Source organism: Thermobia domestica, chromosome 5, assembly GCF_964235325.1.
Source record: "Thermobia domestica chromosome 5, izTheDome1.hap1.1, whole genome shotgun sequence".
Classification (NCBI taxonomy): Eukaryota; Metazoa; Arthropoda; class Insecta; order Zygentoma; family Lepismatidae; genus Thermobia; species Thermobia domestica.
The window spans coordinates 113,766,891-113,783,182 of record NC_137458.1 but is presented as its reverse complement, the minus strand read 5'-3'; the positions used below and the strand labels follow the sequence as shown (position 1 = coordinate 113,783,182).

At 34.8% G+C, this 16,292-nt stretch overlaps 1 protein-coding gene across 2 annotated transcripts in view; it reads right to left on the bottom strand.

The window, feature by feature from the left end:
• Tasp1 (Taspase 1) overlaps nucleotides 1-16,292 on the bottom strand; it is a 65,151-nt gene that overhangs the window by 48,296 nt on the left and 563 nt on the right. The window contains exons 1-2 of one of the 2 annotated variants that reach the window (XM_081758913.1): nucleotides 16,183-16,292; nucleotides 1,613-1,680 (exon numbers count right to left, since the gene is read on the bottom strand). Coding sequence is in view for 1 of the 2 variants with exons in the window: in XM_081758912.1 (XP_081615038.1) it covers nucleotides 1,613-1,680 (68 nt within the window). In the remaining variant the exon portion in view is untranslated. The remainder of the gene's footprint in view (nucleotides 1-1,612; nucleotides 1,681-16,182) is intronic. The other variant, XM_081758912.1, reaches the window with a different exon arrangement.

Here is a 16,292-nt window from a genome sequence, read left to right as displayed (position 1 = left end):
GTAACTTGTTATCGGAAAATCGTTTTACTTCTCACACGATCATCTTGCACTTGAGAGTGTGCATAGTTGAAGAATGACTAAGTCAAAAAAATCTCGACAACCGTTTTTTTCTTTCTTTTTTTTTCTCTTGAAGAATTCTTCCAATGAAAAGCTACTTTCTTTAGGAAACGTAAAACCGAAACTTCTTTTCTTAAAAAGCTACGATGTATCATAAAGCTTCTGTAATATGTTGCTGACTGATTCCAGTTTTATATTAATTTTCATGTCTATCGATAAATCTTTCATGTTAGCATAAAATCCGAAGGTCGAACGGCAAACACACTAGCTCATCGGTTGCCTCACTGATTATCTGATTAAAGAAGAAAATAGAAACCTAAATGTTGCGAGTGGTCAACTATTGGTGAATAAAAGCAGTAAATATACATATATCGAAGATTAAACTGCGACATGGAAATCTGCTGGAAGGTAAGATAAAACCTTTTAATTACTTCGTTACTTTGGAATTTGTAGCTGCATTACCGTGGACGATCACATCCTCTTCACTTGGACGCAATTATCAATATAAATTGAATTGTAATAATTCAGCATTGACAGATTGGACAGTTATCCTTCTTTTTTTTTTTTTTAAAAAAAAAAAAAACTAGAACTTAAGACTATTGTATTTAAAAAAAAATACTTTCGTGATTATTTCTTTCACTTCATTCTTACGACTCAATATTCACTCATCTAATTATTATTGATTTTAGTGAGTTATCTTTTCGATAAAAAGGTTCATTCGAATTTTATTTTATAGATATTATTTCTATTCGTTTGTTCATACATATATATATTCACCATTTAGATACATAAGGGCTCGCAGTCATAAGTTAAAAGATGAGTGTCATTTTATTGTTGGAGTATATCATTCATTTTCTTGCATTTGTATTGATAGAGGATATCTAAACTGAAAGAAATGAAATATACGTTCTTGCCCCAACTATTTAAACAGAGAAAAGTATTGTTAGGATAGAACGAACTAATCCGTAACTAGGACCCCACGCACCAGAGGTGAACTCTCAGCCATCGCGACCTCTCACTAAAACATTGAATAAAATGAAGTCGGAAGAAATTCACTGATTTTATAATGAATTTATAGCAATTGAGTATCTATAGTTTCAAATAGTATTCCGTTGATTTGTAAGTATTATGATTGGGAGTGTCTAGGCAGTTAACACATATTATCTACAGGTGCAGATTAAATTGATAAGTACTACTTGCAAAATATGTACGTGGTTTCATATATATCGTTTTAAATATAACAATTAGGAAAGGGCAACACAATTTTAATACTCATAATAATAATAGTATTTGAAGAGATATTTTGTATAAAACTGTTTTGGTTGTATTAAATTATAGGAAAGTATTTCAGAAAACAAAACATTTCGAAAACATTTTTTAAAAGATATCGCACATGGAATTTCATTTGCAAAAGCTGTGACGGAAATGACAACAACCCGCACCGTTAGATGTTTTTACTACTAAAAACAAATTCAGTCTTGTGATTTTTATCTTTCTACGTATAATTATGTACACTTGCCCTTATAAAAAATTAAACTTCTAAAACTTTTCTTACCTTTAAACACGCTTTACAGCAAACTTTTTGGTAGTCTTTGCGTAAACCATCCGCATGACAGCCTGCACCTATTGAAAGAATTACATCATTACTTACTTTTCAAAGGAAGAAAAAAAGTGCAAAATGTATACACAAAGCACATATATGAAGAACGTACATGTACAGTGGCGGCGAAAGAAAATCTTTTCATTCAATGTCATGATTTCATTTGCCGTTCCCGTCATCAAGATGGGAGGAAACTATTGATCACATATGGCATTAGTGTGCTACAGGGCGATCTTTCCCCACGCAGTTAACGCTCAGTTCGCCTTGTGAGCTTTAAAGATAGACTTTTGTGCTTTACTCCGGACGGCCAATATATTTTCTTTCTTTCTTCACTTCTTAAAAGTTTGAGATCTAGCATTTTATTCCAACTGTACACAATCAGTTGGAAGAAACTTAAAATGGAAGAGAAAACCTGTGCCACGACTGCTAGAGAAGCGGATCTGATAATTGCTGTAGCCAGAAATCTGGGCGTGTCGATGAAAGAAACAATTTACCAACTGAAGCGGTCGGCGTCGTCATTAGCTCCCGGTACGGTACCACAGAGGAAGGCAGGATTTGGCGCACCTTCACCAAGAACTGATAAGCTTCTGAAGCGTGAAGTGATGTCAAATCCTTCTATAACAGCCGATGAACTCAAAAACAAGCACCGTAAGCTTTTCAGTACATCGCAACTAGGACAATTTATCATCCTCCGCAGAAAAACCTGGATCTACCAAACCGCCGTTCCGTAAAGAAGTTCCTCCTCAAAGCAGCAATGAACAAGAAAAAGACTTGGCTTCCGTAATAAATATCAGAAATGGACATCTGAACAGTAAAAAGACTTTCAGTTTTACTTTCCACGGTTATGCCAAGTAGGCTAATGGAGACAGTGGTGACGAAAATGAATGGTGGAATGAAGAAAGAGGGAGGAAATGGGATAACTCCGACAAAAAATTCACCACACGATGTTGACCAGTGGACGAGGAAGCAATGTTTAGAGATAACAGCACATTACGCTTGGTCAAGGAAGGCTCAAAAACTGTGCGGTGTCCGAGTATAGAATCACAGTTGACCCAAAGTTTACGGATAAGACAGTTATACGACCTCACAGTATGATGGTCCGAGGTATCTTCAGTAGAAGTAAGACCAGGAAACGTTTGTACTGCCTTCCTAAGAATGTAGCTATGAAAGTAAGCAACTATGTTAGTGCTCTGGAAAAAACATTTGCTTAATTTTTTAGTCATTCATTAGTGTGAATTTTACATGGTGAAGCTCCTGCCCATAAGGCCAAGGCTATAACGAGTTTCTTAATGAACTATAATATTAAATTTGTAGTCCAAGAGACACGACCCGGGAACATCAATGGTCTAAAGCGCTGAAGACACAGTGGATAACCATGGATTTCACCTACTTCGACAATCTTGCTGAATTCATACTTAAATGACTGTAAATAGTGATAAAATATAAGAGTGACATGAAATACTAATTGTAACGAAACATCCACAATAAAACAATTAAACATTAAGATTTTGTAGTTTCACTGCTTTTTCCCTTTGCCGGCCCTGTACAGAGAAACATATATAACGCAAGAATTTATTCAAATACTATTTCGTTTTAAAGCAATTAAAGCAAGGGATTAAGTTTCACTTTCTGTAAGTTAACTGTTTCTGGAAGTACAGGAAACATTTTAAGTTGCACCCAATTTAACATGCTGATATGAGGACACTTGGTAAAATACTATTACATCACTTTTCTTGGTGTAAATATCATGGTTGGCTGGTTTAAACTAGGCGTTTTTTCAACAAACAAAAATGGTTTAAACCAAAGAAATAAATTTAAAAGCAGAAATGCCACAAATTGTGTGAACTTCATTATGAAATATCTACATACCGCAAACCATTTAGATCTTCTCCCATACATTAGAAATGCAGAAAGCATGAATGTAACTGCTTTATTGAAATCAAAATTCTTTTCTGCATAAGTATAAGTGTGAATGATTTAGAGCCAGAGTGAACTCAAACGATTAGTATCTTTATCTCTTCTTTTATCGATACTGAATTAAGTCACTGTGTTTCTGACTCACTCACTGACTAAAGTAGATCTTCTGTACTCTGTAGTCTTTTGAATTTGTCCATTTATTTTTAATAATATGTATAACTATGTACAGTGATTTCACTTTGGCAGTTATGTATCTTTTTGTACTTCTGAAGTGACTCTTAAAATATTCACAAGTATACAAAACGTATTTCTATCACGAGTCTTCCTTGAATTGGTAGACCCATCACCTTTGTAACCAAGACACTCCGCGTTAAAGTCCAGATGGAGCACAATTTTTCTCAGGTTCAAGCCGAGTAATAGTTCAGATGCCATTTTAAGATTCGGGTTGCCAGAGTTTTCACAGAGAAAAAAGGAAGATATTATGATTTTTAAGGAAAAGAACGGAAAATATGTGATATTGTGAATTTACACATAACAAACATATATGGTTTCACATAATAACGCAAAATAATTTTGATTGGAAACTAAGTTTTATTAAACCCAATTGCGACTGCAATTTAAAAAAATATATAACAATTTCTAGTGTGTGATTATGTGGCTCGGATTTCATGTTCAGCCGTATGTCCTCGTCTAATATAGCCTCGGAGCTGTTGAGACGCTACACTTAAACCTATCCAACAAAGTATGTTGCCTAGGGTGGTCCAAAATTTCGAAAGTTTGAAATATTACCGTGGCACCCCCTAAATTTGTTCTTCCTTACAAATAAATAATACACGCAAAATTTCAAATCAATAGCTCAATATTTAGAGGTTGCGCAATCGACTTAAAATTTAACAAAATTAGTGCTTTATTGTCGCTATATTAACATTGGATACACTCTGGTTTTGCATTTATTCTCCTATATCCAGTTCATGTAATTCTTTATTAAAATCAATTATGTCACTGTAGGAGATATTGTTTCAACAATGATCAACAAAGGCTGTCTTCTCATTCCATTTGGTGCATCCATTGCATTTTGTATTTATCATGCCATTAGAAACAATGTTAACTTTACAAATTTTAAACAATTATTCACTGCAATGACGAATTTGTCGGTGAGACATTTCGTGGCCATTTGCGGCACCCGCAGCTATTCACCATGACAAGTGGATGGCAAAGGAACTGTACGATTCAAAATATGGCTTTTTAGAGATTAATTCAACCTTATTCATCAAGAAGGAAAAGGGTTGATTACTTTGGGTACGTGCCTTGTTAAAATTTATGTGAAAGCGTGTTTCATATCATTTGCTCCAAGAAATGATTTCCAGTTCCTGAAAATCCTTCTGAAATATGAAACAGATAATCCAGCCGTTTATGAAACCCAGAAAAAAAAATGTGGTTACCTCTGGTACTTGAGGGAAGAACTCATTGGATGGCGTTCTTCGACGACGAACTGTCCTCAGAAACAGAGCAGGATATGGTGAAAAACTTGAACACAGATACCAGTAATGATGAGCCTCCAAAATGCCTACACATACCTTGAGATGCTCTTGTTTCACTACAAGATGCAAAGATTGAGAATTTGATAACGAAGAGCGTGACGCGTTTTTGAACGTCTGGGTATTCGCACAAAATTTCTTGCACAAAATACGAAGACTTGGAAATCCAACACTGACTACTTACTTTGTTATGAAGTATAAAGTTAACCAAGAAAGTTCTGTCGCTTTCTCACCCACAACCTTCGAACATCGATATGGCACCTAAGACGTATGTGGAAGATCACAAATGGTTCCCGTCAGCATCGACCACCTTCTGCCAACGTTCTGGGAAGCCGAGAATTCCATCGCGGTAGAACTTGCTGGGCTGTGAAGCGAGGAAGGTATCAAGTACATTTTGCACCTCTACTAGGGATCTGAACTGGCGTCCTAGAAGGTGATTGTCCAAGGAATGGAACAGGTGATAATCGGACGGTGCAATGTCCGGGAAGTATGGTGAATGCAATAGTGTTTTCCAAGGCGTAGAATGGTGTCCTAGGTCATCCTAGCTACTTGGGGCTTAGCGTTGCCCTATAACAGGAAGGCCCTTTTGCGATTCAGAAGTGCTGGCACCAGAGTATTGTGTTATTCTTGAACACGGCTCAACTGCTGATAGTACACAGGTGTATTGATGCTCTGTTCAGCTTGTGGCAGTTCCCGATGCACGATGCCGCGAACAGTCCACCAAATACACAGGATGATCTTCTTCTGGTGCAGTGCTGATTTCGGCTGTTTTGGAACCTGTTCATGGGATGCTAACCAATGATGAAGGCGCCGTGGAGCTAGGTACAGAACCCACTTCTCACCACATGTCAACACCCTGTTGGCTCCTTCCTCAGACAAGACAAAAAAAGAAACATAGGTGTCTGCTCGCGTTGCATTCTGGCCCGGAGTAAAATCATGTGGGACCTATTGACTTAACTTGTAGTGCTTACCAAGTTGATGGAAGTGCTGGTGAACGCTTTCTCCACTCACTGAATTATGGTTCCAGTTCCTAACATGTCTGTCCACTGTTGGCCTCAATTGCTGGCTGAAGATCTTCATTTTGTACGTGTGTTTGTCTTTCGGCACGTGGTGCGTCTTCGAGGGTTTCGTCATCGTCCTTAAACTTGTTGAACCACCGCTGCAGCTCGTTTGACCCCAGTTTGAACGCGTACAGCATACACGCCCTTATGACGCTCTGTGGAGGTCCCATGTTAACTCTTCCTTACGCACGTTCACGGTGTAATTGAACTACAACAACCAGGTAGTATGTTGGATATGCCCACGCCAACAACTGACCGTCGTCTTATCTCCATACGCATTCAACTCACGGTTTGAGGGCCAATAGAACACAGACCTCCACAAAAGTGACAGAACTTTCTTGATTACCTTTATAGTTAAAGACAACGCAGAACGCGAAGTTGTCCTCATACAAGAGTATAACGGTATTATTACAAAGGAAGCAATATTTATACTGTTCAAAGAATACCCTATCTACGTAAACTCAACATGTAAAAGTGTAAAAATAAAGTAAACAAATAAACTTCATGAAGTTTTAATAATGCAAATAAAATCAGCAATGATGTGCTTTTATGTATAATTGTGTAATATATATATAGCAATGTGTATAACAAAATATATAACAATAAATGTGCATATGTATAACAATGTGTATATACCAATAGTATTCAAAATCTCAATCGGCTTGCGCAACCATTAAAAATTGTTCTCAAAATTTAAAATTTTACCAGTGTATCTACTTTCGGTCGTGTAATAAATGTTAGGGGTGCCGCAGGTGAAATTCGGAAAAAAATATTTTTTCCTAATTTTTGAACTACCCTAATGTTGCCTTTTAATTGTATTTTAATGGAAACTGCATCTCTTAATAGTCCCACATCCTTTGTTATACAAAAATACTTGCAGGACATATAAAAAATCACAACCACTTTGAGTGCTAATTTTATTAGTTCACAGTGGCTTCTGTTCCTGACATCAGTATACTTCGATCGAGATGGTGTTGACAGACGAAGGTTAATGTGCTAAAACCAAATTATTCTTAATAATAAGGTAGGGGTGCCTGCTAAATAAAAGATTAAAACCCAACTTCTTGTATTTTCTCTCTGAATGCAAAATTATACATCGTTGCGTTGCGTTGTTAGCAGTGTGTATGAAATCAGTTCCTCTAATTAAAAAAAAAAAAAATCACACTAATAAAATCGAATAAAACATTTTTAAAATGTCCACGACTATTATTTCTTTTATTTATTAAAAAAGGAAGACATTTCTTACGGGAAAAATAAAAACTAATAACGTAAAACGTGAAAAAATACGTATAACTTATTGGGAAAATGTTGAATCTGGTTAACCTGTACGTCTCGTCCTTCACAACCCTGTTGTTGCATAAGGGAGCCATACAAACTTATTTTTATCCATATTAATCTAAATAAACAAAGCAAATCTATTTAAACAAACAAACAAAAACCGCTTTAAACTCCATAAAAAAATTTTTTAAAACATGACTTTTGCCAACCATGGTAAAGAATATTCTAATGCAATTAGACACTCTTGTTTTGTTGTAGCCTGTCCATCAATGCGTACAGACTGATAACGTTCCTGGAAACACACACCACTAAAGCAACTTTTTTTACCAGACTCCAATTCCACTACGTGTTTCCACGAAGCGATATGTCTGTGATCCAATGGGGAATATGTGAGGCGGAGAAAGTGACAGCTAGCGGAGGTAGGGAGTAATATTAAGGGTTAGGCACCGAAGACACAAGAGTGGCCCCTATTCGCAATCACTGTAGCTGGGGCTACTTATATGGTCTTGTAATCCAGCAATTTTGGAGGCGAGATAGTGGGGTGGGAAAAACAATCTATACTGTAATGTTTGATTTTGTACTGTATTGTCTGTGTACCAGCTAGCGCCGTAAACCCTGGCCGTGGTTCAAAACACATTAATAGTAGGTCCAGTCCTTCATAATTTTAATGTTGTACATGGATGCAAAACAAAAATAATTGTATGGATACAAATGTATATATCATAAAATCAATTCTTGTAATGTCCACTGTTCACTTTTATTAGGGACGCCTACCAATGAATATGTTATGTGGTCCAGCAGGAAAGTGGGGGATCAAGTGAGTGATAGTGGGTGAGTAGCACAAACGCCACTCTATGCATACAAGTCTACATACTACATATATGCGACCAATCTTCACCGTATGTTGATTTCTTACATACAAAGCATCGTAATGAATTAATTATGTTTCTCTCTTGATATATGATACATGTTTGCACCTAGATTAATAGATTCCTTACACATTACTATTTCTTTGTGAATTAAGATATCTTACCTGTAAATCTTAAAAAAAAAAAAAAAAAAAAAAAAAAAAAAAAAAAAAAAAAAACCAAACAAACTCATATTCTAAATCTTCACTCAATGGGTTGCTAAAGTTCAAATAATTTAGCATCAATGTCTAGCAACGAGGTCTACACGGCCATCATGAATTTGGTGTAATTTCCTAGGATGCAACCATAGACATTCTACAAGTATTTGGCTGTTTAGTCTTGATATGTTAGTTGCCGTAACTTCTTTTACAAGCTAATAGTACTAGAATGATTACGTATACTACATGCTAGGTCATAATATCAGCTTTCATAATTTGAAATCACAAAAAAAGAACTCAACTCGATTTTTATTACTAACCACTTTCAGTTCCCTCTTTGAATTTTGAATTTTATCCAATAATTGCAATTGACTGTGTTGCAGTCTTCTAGAAGTGGGGAAATTACTAGGGGTAAGAAAATTTACTTCACGGTTGTAAGTATGGAAAGAACATATTTAATGAGTAAACTAAACTAAATAACTACATAACAAAATAACAAGGTTTGATAACAAGAAATAACTACAAAATAAGTGGTGCAGTTTTACGAAGTGTCATTACAAAAAGGTAACTTTACGGTTAAAATGGTGGCTGCACATGAAAGAAGGATGTATATAATCATTAGTTCTACCGGCGTTGAACTTCTGCAACGTACGAAAGATCTACTTACCCTTAGAAGAAGATAGGTCTAAAGGTTATACGTATGAAACCATGATAGTGTCTGGTGAAGCCTGAGTAGATAGTTGGCGAAACTGTTACACGTTAATATGTTTTTACAATAAACGTATTTTTGCTCAGCGAGTAGTTTAAATCAAGATTTGTCTGTTAAAAGCAAAGCTTGTACAATGAAAATATTACAGTATGAAAGCATTACTAGCAAGACTATTGGAATTTTCCTCAGGCCGAAAATGCCCAGTGATCTTTCTCAGGAGCGGGAGAGAAAGAGAAAGCCACGTCCAAAGATACACTTCAAAACGTAGAATGAAATGATAATTACTTCCTTCAATCGTGCTTCTTAGTGTACACCTAGTTTCAGCATTTCCAAGAAACTCCAGAACAGAATGGCATTGAAAATATAAATATATATATGTTTGGGAATCATGCATAACGAATTTTGTTTGCGGTCGATCAAATTCGCTGTAATGGTGATTAGCTGTAATATGGAACAAAAAGCAATGAGATTACATTCTCTTTGCTTTTGTAGTGCATACCCGTGTATTAATACAAACAAATAATAAAATGCCTTTACATATTTCAGTTAATTACAAATGAAAACTTTTCTCTATTTTCTCAACACTACATTTGGTTAATTATATACATACAAACGAAAAAAATTTACACTAAAAAGGAAAACAAATGTTCTCTTATGATAATTAGAAGTGCACAATACTTTGAATCCAAGACACTACAAAATAAATACTTTACTTAAATAAAAGATAAATGTCACCACACTACATCGTCGCTCTAATTTCTTAAATTAAATCACGTTATGCTCAGTTATTACTGAAACATATATTTATGAAATACGAACAAAATTATATTATCAGAAAACTTCGCTCGAAGAAAACTCAGCCCCAAAAGTAAACTATCGTTGTGAACCTAATCATGAGAAATGACTTATGCTTATATTAGGGTTTCCGGTATTGATGAAATATTTGTTTATATCAATAACATCGAATAAGTTGCACTCGAGGAAATTGTTAAGAAAAAGAAAAGAAAAACAAAGTAAATTATCCTTAAGATAATTACTGAAACCCAAACTCAGGGTTTATCATTTATTTATGAAGTATGAGGAAAATTGCCTGAGCCATTTCAGATAAAATCGTCTGTCTACTAAAAACTCACAAAACCAAGACAAATGAGTTATAATATATTATCAGATTATTACTGAAACATTTATATATGAAATATTAAAACCGCCTGAAGTGTTTTAAGGAAAATCATCCGAGAAAACTCACCGCCAAGAGTAAAAGAAACTCTTCACAATTCTTTTTTCTGAATGAATTATGCCATATAAAGAAAATCGCCTGAATAGATGCTGAGAAAATTGACCGAAAAAATTCATCCCTAAGAATAAACTACGGTACCCCTTGGGTATTCTTTCAGGACAAATCAGCTATGTCGTATTCGTCTGAGTCATACAGATTTTTCCTAGAAAAACGACTTATACCATATTATAGGTTTGTTAATGAAATATTGATTTACGAAATATGAACAAAATCGTTAGAGCCTTTTTCGAGAAAACAGCTAATTTTGATTTTTACCTATTTGCAGACTACACTTATTATGGGGGTTAAAATGAAAAGCAGAAAAAATCCAACACTAGAAAATCTTTAGTCTAAAATTTATTCTCGATACGCTGAACGGTATGGCCTCTAGGGAAGCGAGAATATTTAAGGTTGGTGGAAAGGGACAAGTTTTGCCAATAGATGTCATTACAGTCTTCGTATCTCTCTCATGTATTTTTTACCTTTAACAAAAATTCACGATTTCTCTTACAAATTTCAAGCTAGAGGTTTCAAATTTTTAGAGAAGGAACTTCATAACCTATCAAAGACAACAATCCGTGCCGATTTCTTATTTAGAATTTTCTTCATTGTTGAAACAGTTATATTGTTAAAGGTTTGGATATCCCTTTCAACAAACCATTTCAACAATGACGAAAATTCTAAATAAAAAATCGGCATGGTTTGTTGTCTTCGATAGGTTATGAAATTCCTTCTCTAAAAATTTGAAACTTCTAGCTTGAAATTTGTAAGAGAAATCGTGAATTTTTGTGAAAGGTAGAAAATACATGAGAGAGATACGAAGACTGTAGTGACATCTATCGGCAAAATGTGTCCCTTTAAACTAACCTTAAATCGGGACGAACGGAAGTACGACAAACATTTTTTCCGCCTCGAAACGTGTAAATCCGTTCAAGTCTCGTTTTTTGGTTACTATACTCGTATCTCTCCTGTCGACGCTCGAAAGTAAAAGATGAAATTACTAAAGATCTATCTCTATTTTCTCAACACTACATCAACATAATTATACACATAAGAGCGAAAAAGAATTGCATTAAAAAATAGATTGGGAAACTTCCGAATTTTCTTTGCTTATCTGGTGGAGTATGGGATATACAGTACCATTATCTTTGTTACATTGATCCTTTAATCGTAAAATCTATTGTAAGAAAGCAAATTGACAACTGAAAATGAGATGTTTCTTACATCAGTTCTTTCAAAACAAGCATACTTTTATTTTTATTTAAAAAGTTCCAAAGTTTTTTTTTTTAATTTTTTTATCTCTAGCTCCTGACCCTGAGGTACTATCCCAGGACATGGAGTGTTTTAAAGAAAACTACAGGAATCTTCAGAACCAAGGATCTGAATTCTGTGCGTAACAGACGTGCTATTCTATATTATATAGAATTACCCATTTCTTTGTTATTCTACAGAAATTATCCACTTCGTTCTTTCTAGAGGTCGAAATAGACAGTATATTTGCGAGTGTCAATGGTGCAATGTGTGTTCCACGAAACAAGGACAGAGTTTCACAGATTCTCTTTGTGCGACAAGGAAATTTCATAGTTTCATGTACAAATAAAACATGAATATTTAAATTGTATTTTAAGTAGGAATACAGCTTTAAATGTAGGTAGCTACAATATTTAATAACATCCACCTTAATTGTTATTTTAAATCCTTTTTCACAATCTAAAAAAACAATGTAAATCTGTACATTAGTTCGTCAAACTAAAAATGCATTTTTTCTTTCCCTTTCCTTGCTTTAAATGATTCCCTAAGACATCATAGACGGTTACTACTCTGGAATCCGGAAATAATTGCGTACAGATTAATAATATGAATGCAAACTGATGTGCTCTGGAAATTATTACATGCTATAGTATTATATGCAAATTTTTCATCACGAAATTCACTTCTTGCGTCTTAGGAATTGTTTCTTAGAGTAGGAATTTCATTCATGGGATGCAAATTTATTTCACGAGGAGTTCCCATTATCGAAATATATATACATCCGGAGATATGTAATAAAAACGACTGTGCAAAAAAAAAAAAAAAAAACACCAACTTGTGCTAGGTGTCCATTAAATGCGAAAATACTATCTAATTAAATTACGGCAGAAGAACACCATAGTGGGCAGTACGGGGATGCGTCGGCAGGGAGCAAGCGGGTCAGCAACGGAGCGAATGCATAGAGGGTTTATCCGGTTTCACATAAGCACCAGACTGTGTCACTCGATCAGGTCAAAAGTCACGTTGTGTGCTAAATCGACTATGGAGATTCCAGGGTTTGCCCAAGTGGGCCCAGCCCGAAAAAAAACGGGTTCATTCGGATTGGACACCTGGGTTCATGAGATTTTTGTTAGATTATTCGTACAATTAACGTAATCACACTGAAACTGATTTTTATCAGATCTTGGACTTTCCCTGGGCGAATTAGATACCTTCACGTTAAGATATCCAATAACATCCAATAAAACCTGTATAAAGTTCTGAATGAATAAAACGTACTTACGTTAGCTTGAGATAATTATAGTACAAATTAATGTATGGATTATGCTTATAGCCTATTTGAAGTAAAATATCCAATTTTATATTTTAGAAAATACTTTCCGTGAATAGTGTGCTCGGCGACGGCAATCCCTCATACATTTAACAGGTTTAAGACCATAGATGCGGGTACTATCAGTAAAGCATTTATATGAGTATATTAGTATTATTATTTACCTTTGATGGTAACACAAGTATTATTCAGTAAAATTCGGTTTCCCAACAACAACAGTTTAGTTCAGTCATTTGTTGCTACTTTTCAAATAAGCATTCTGCAGAATCAACACCAGCAACAGCGTAAAAATTCTTGTCAAATTTAAGAAGCTTAATACTCGGAGTTCCGAAGACTACTTAACGCTTACTATTTCAAGTGTTGAATTCACACTTCCGTACTAGTTGAAGTTTAGTTGTACAGTAAAAAAGCTGCATTTTCGGGAAAAGCCGGTCGTGAAACAAGTGCTCGGGAAATTCCCGCAATTGAACGCACAAAGCATCGAAAGTAAATACTTCAACAATAAAATTATTTATCTTACGCTGAAAGGTATTTCATATCAGACATTTTGAAACATTTATTTTATAAACATGAATTATATCTTTGTTTTAAATTAATATATTTGGTATCCATATTAGGCGAAGGTCACTGAGACTCCTGGGATGATTCGATCTACATTTGTTCGTTTGTCTGCCTATACCACACACACCACAGCGTACAATTTTCGGTCTTTCAAGTTAAAATTTTCTGCGTATAAGCACAAGACAAACTTAATTTGTTGTATAGATTTTCTCGGCATTCCAATGTAAAATTTCAAAGTGGCGGCCATTTTTTCAAAACAGCAGTGAATAGAAGATTGTCGCAAGTTGTGACAATGACAATCTTGAAATATAAATCACATTTTAACACTTTTATCCCAGAGACATTGAAATATTTCGAAAATACCAAGTTAATCCCGAAAAAATCCACATGGGCCCAGGCGGGTATTTTATTTTTTAAAAAACGTTTTTTTTTTTCAAACCCTGAGAGATTCCAAATCAAGATGTGAGACATTTCAAGCACGTAAGCCTGGGTAATTCGAAGAAGATATATATATACACTTTATCATTACCGTATTATTGATTTTACTCAAAACAACTTGACTTTTGATAATGCTCTATCCCTACCTGCTATATATCATTTCTAATCTATGTCTTTGCAATACACTTTCTATTAGCCATCTCCTTATTACAGTTTTTGAGATATATGGACAACTTTCTCACTGATATTTTTTTCACTGATTTTCCACTAAAGTGAATTTTCCATGTTTCGTGACTTTTTGACCGTGTTTCATCCATTTTAGAACAATTTCTTTTTTGAATGTAGAATCTGCATAATCTGTTCTACATTTAGTCTAATATCCAGCCATCCCCCTCTTTAGGTTTCTGATATGAGTGGAGAAATTAGTTGCTTTTCATTGATTTTCCATTGACATTAATTTTAAAGTTGCGTGCTTTTTGACTATATCCCATCCATTTTAGGACAATTTGCTTTAGGAATATAGAATCTGCATAGTCTATTCTTTTAAGCTTAATTTCAGCCATCTCGTTGTTTTGGTTTTTGAGGTAAGTGGAGGAATTATTGTTTTTCATTGATTTTCTATTGACTTTTTTTTTACTATGTTCCATCCATTGTAGGACAATTCGCTTTTCGAATATAGAATCTACATAGCCTCTTCTTCATTTAAGTTGAATTGTATCCATCTCCCTGTTTTGGTTCTTGAGATAAGTGGAGGAATTACTTACTCTTCCTTGACTTTCCACTGACATTAATGTTTATATTTCGTGCTTTTTTGAGTACGTTCCATCCATTTTAGGTTAGAGAACTTATAATGGTTTCATACATGTAACTCTATGCTAGTGAACATAAATTACAGGTTTCCTATATCGTGCAGAAATATTCCACCAGTAGAAATTTGCACCATATAATACAAAGTCATCTCTGGTATGAACTCATTAACTTTAACGCTAGTAGAGTTGGTGTAATGAATCCATACTTGTAACCATAAACACTGGTTTCTTACACCGTGAAAAATTCCTCCAACAGCGAAATTAAATATCCTACACAATCTCTTCATAAGCACCCACTTATTTTAACATTAAAATTACTATTTTTTAACGGACTACTCTTAATCAATATTGTCCTATTCTTAATGTGCACTCAATTTTTGTTTGGGTAATAGTATACATGAGAACCCCCTGATCTGCGTTTCTTATGTGTTCTGTTACCACTTCTACATGAAATACCATAAATTTTCTACGTAGTGCAATAGTAAGAAGTATCCATGTGCACATGACATGCGATCTGCGTTAAATCCCCCCCCACACACACACACATAGTGATAGATAAAGTACAAGGGCACTACACATGCAGATATAAAGTACAGGTACGTTCTTTTTTATTTTTGTATCAGTCGATAAGTAAATAAAAGTCGCTTTGTTACCCCCTTTGTAAGTTCGTATATACTCAATGAATAATCCCTAAAAGTATGAGCGTTCTGCTTCTTCGGGAACTGATGCAGCTTCATGTATACTATATCCTTTGTTTGTAGTAAAGGATTAGGTTCCGAAGTTGGTTGTCCGTTCCTAGCAAAATTTTGAAAATTTACCGGTAAGAAATGGATAATTTGTTCGTTTGTGTTCCCGATAATATGCAAGGAGAGCGGAACTTGTGTTTATTTCTATTTTTTTTAATAAGCTGATATAATTCTGAAACTAGGCAAACGGAAGGAACTACTTCGCGCAAGGTTACCGCATGGTTGGACTATAGGAAAGTAACGATCATTTTTATTTCCAGATGTACAGAGACACTCTAGCTGGTATCCTTACGCAGATACGAGAACTTACACTCTATTAATTTCATTAAGACGGGTTCAAACTTCCGTAAGTTAACCTGACCCTATCCTACCCTACTTATACCTAGCGTACTCTACTCTACCCTACCCTACTATACCCATAACTATACTATACTGTACTATAGTATATACTAAACCCTATACTATATACTTTAAAAAGGTATAATAATTCTCTTTTAAAGCAGTCCAAAAATTGGTTATTTTTGAATTTTAATAGCTATTATTACGTTTTGTTGCCGAAAACCAAGCGGACGTCCAACTTCAGAATAAATGCCATAGTAACTAACATCACAAGTTTATAGGTATACTGTATTTAGCACGAATAATCGTTTTCGTT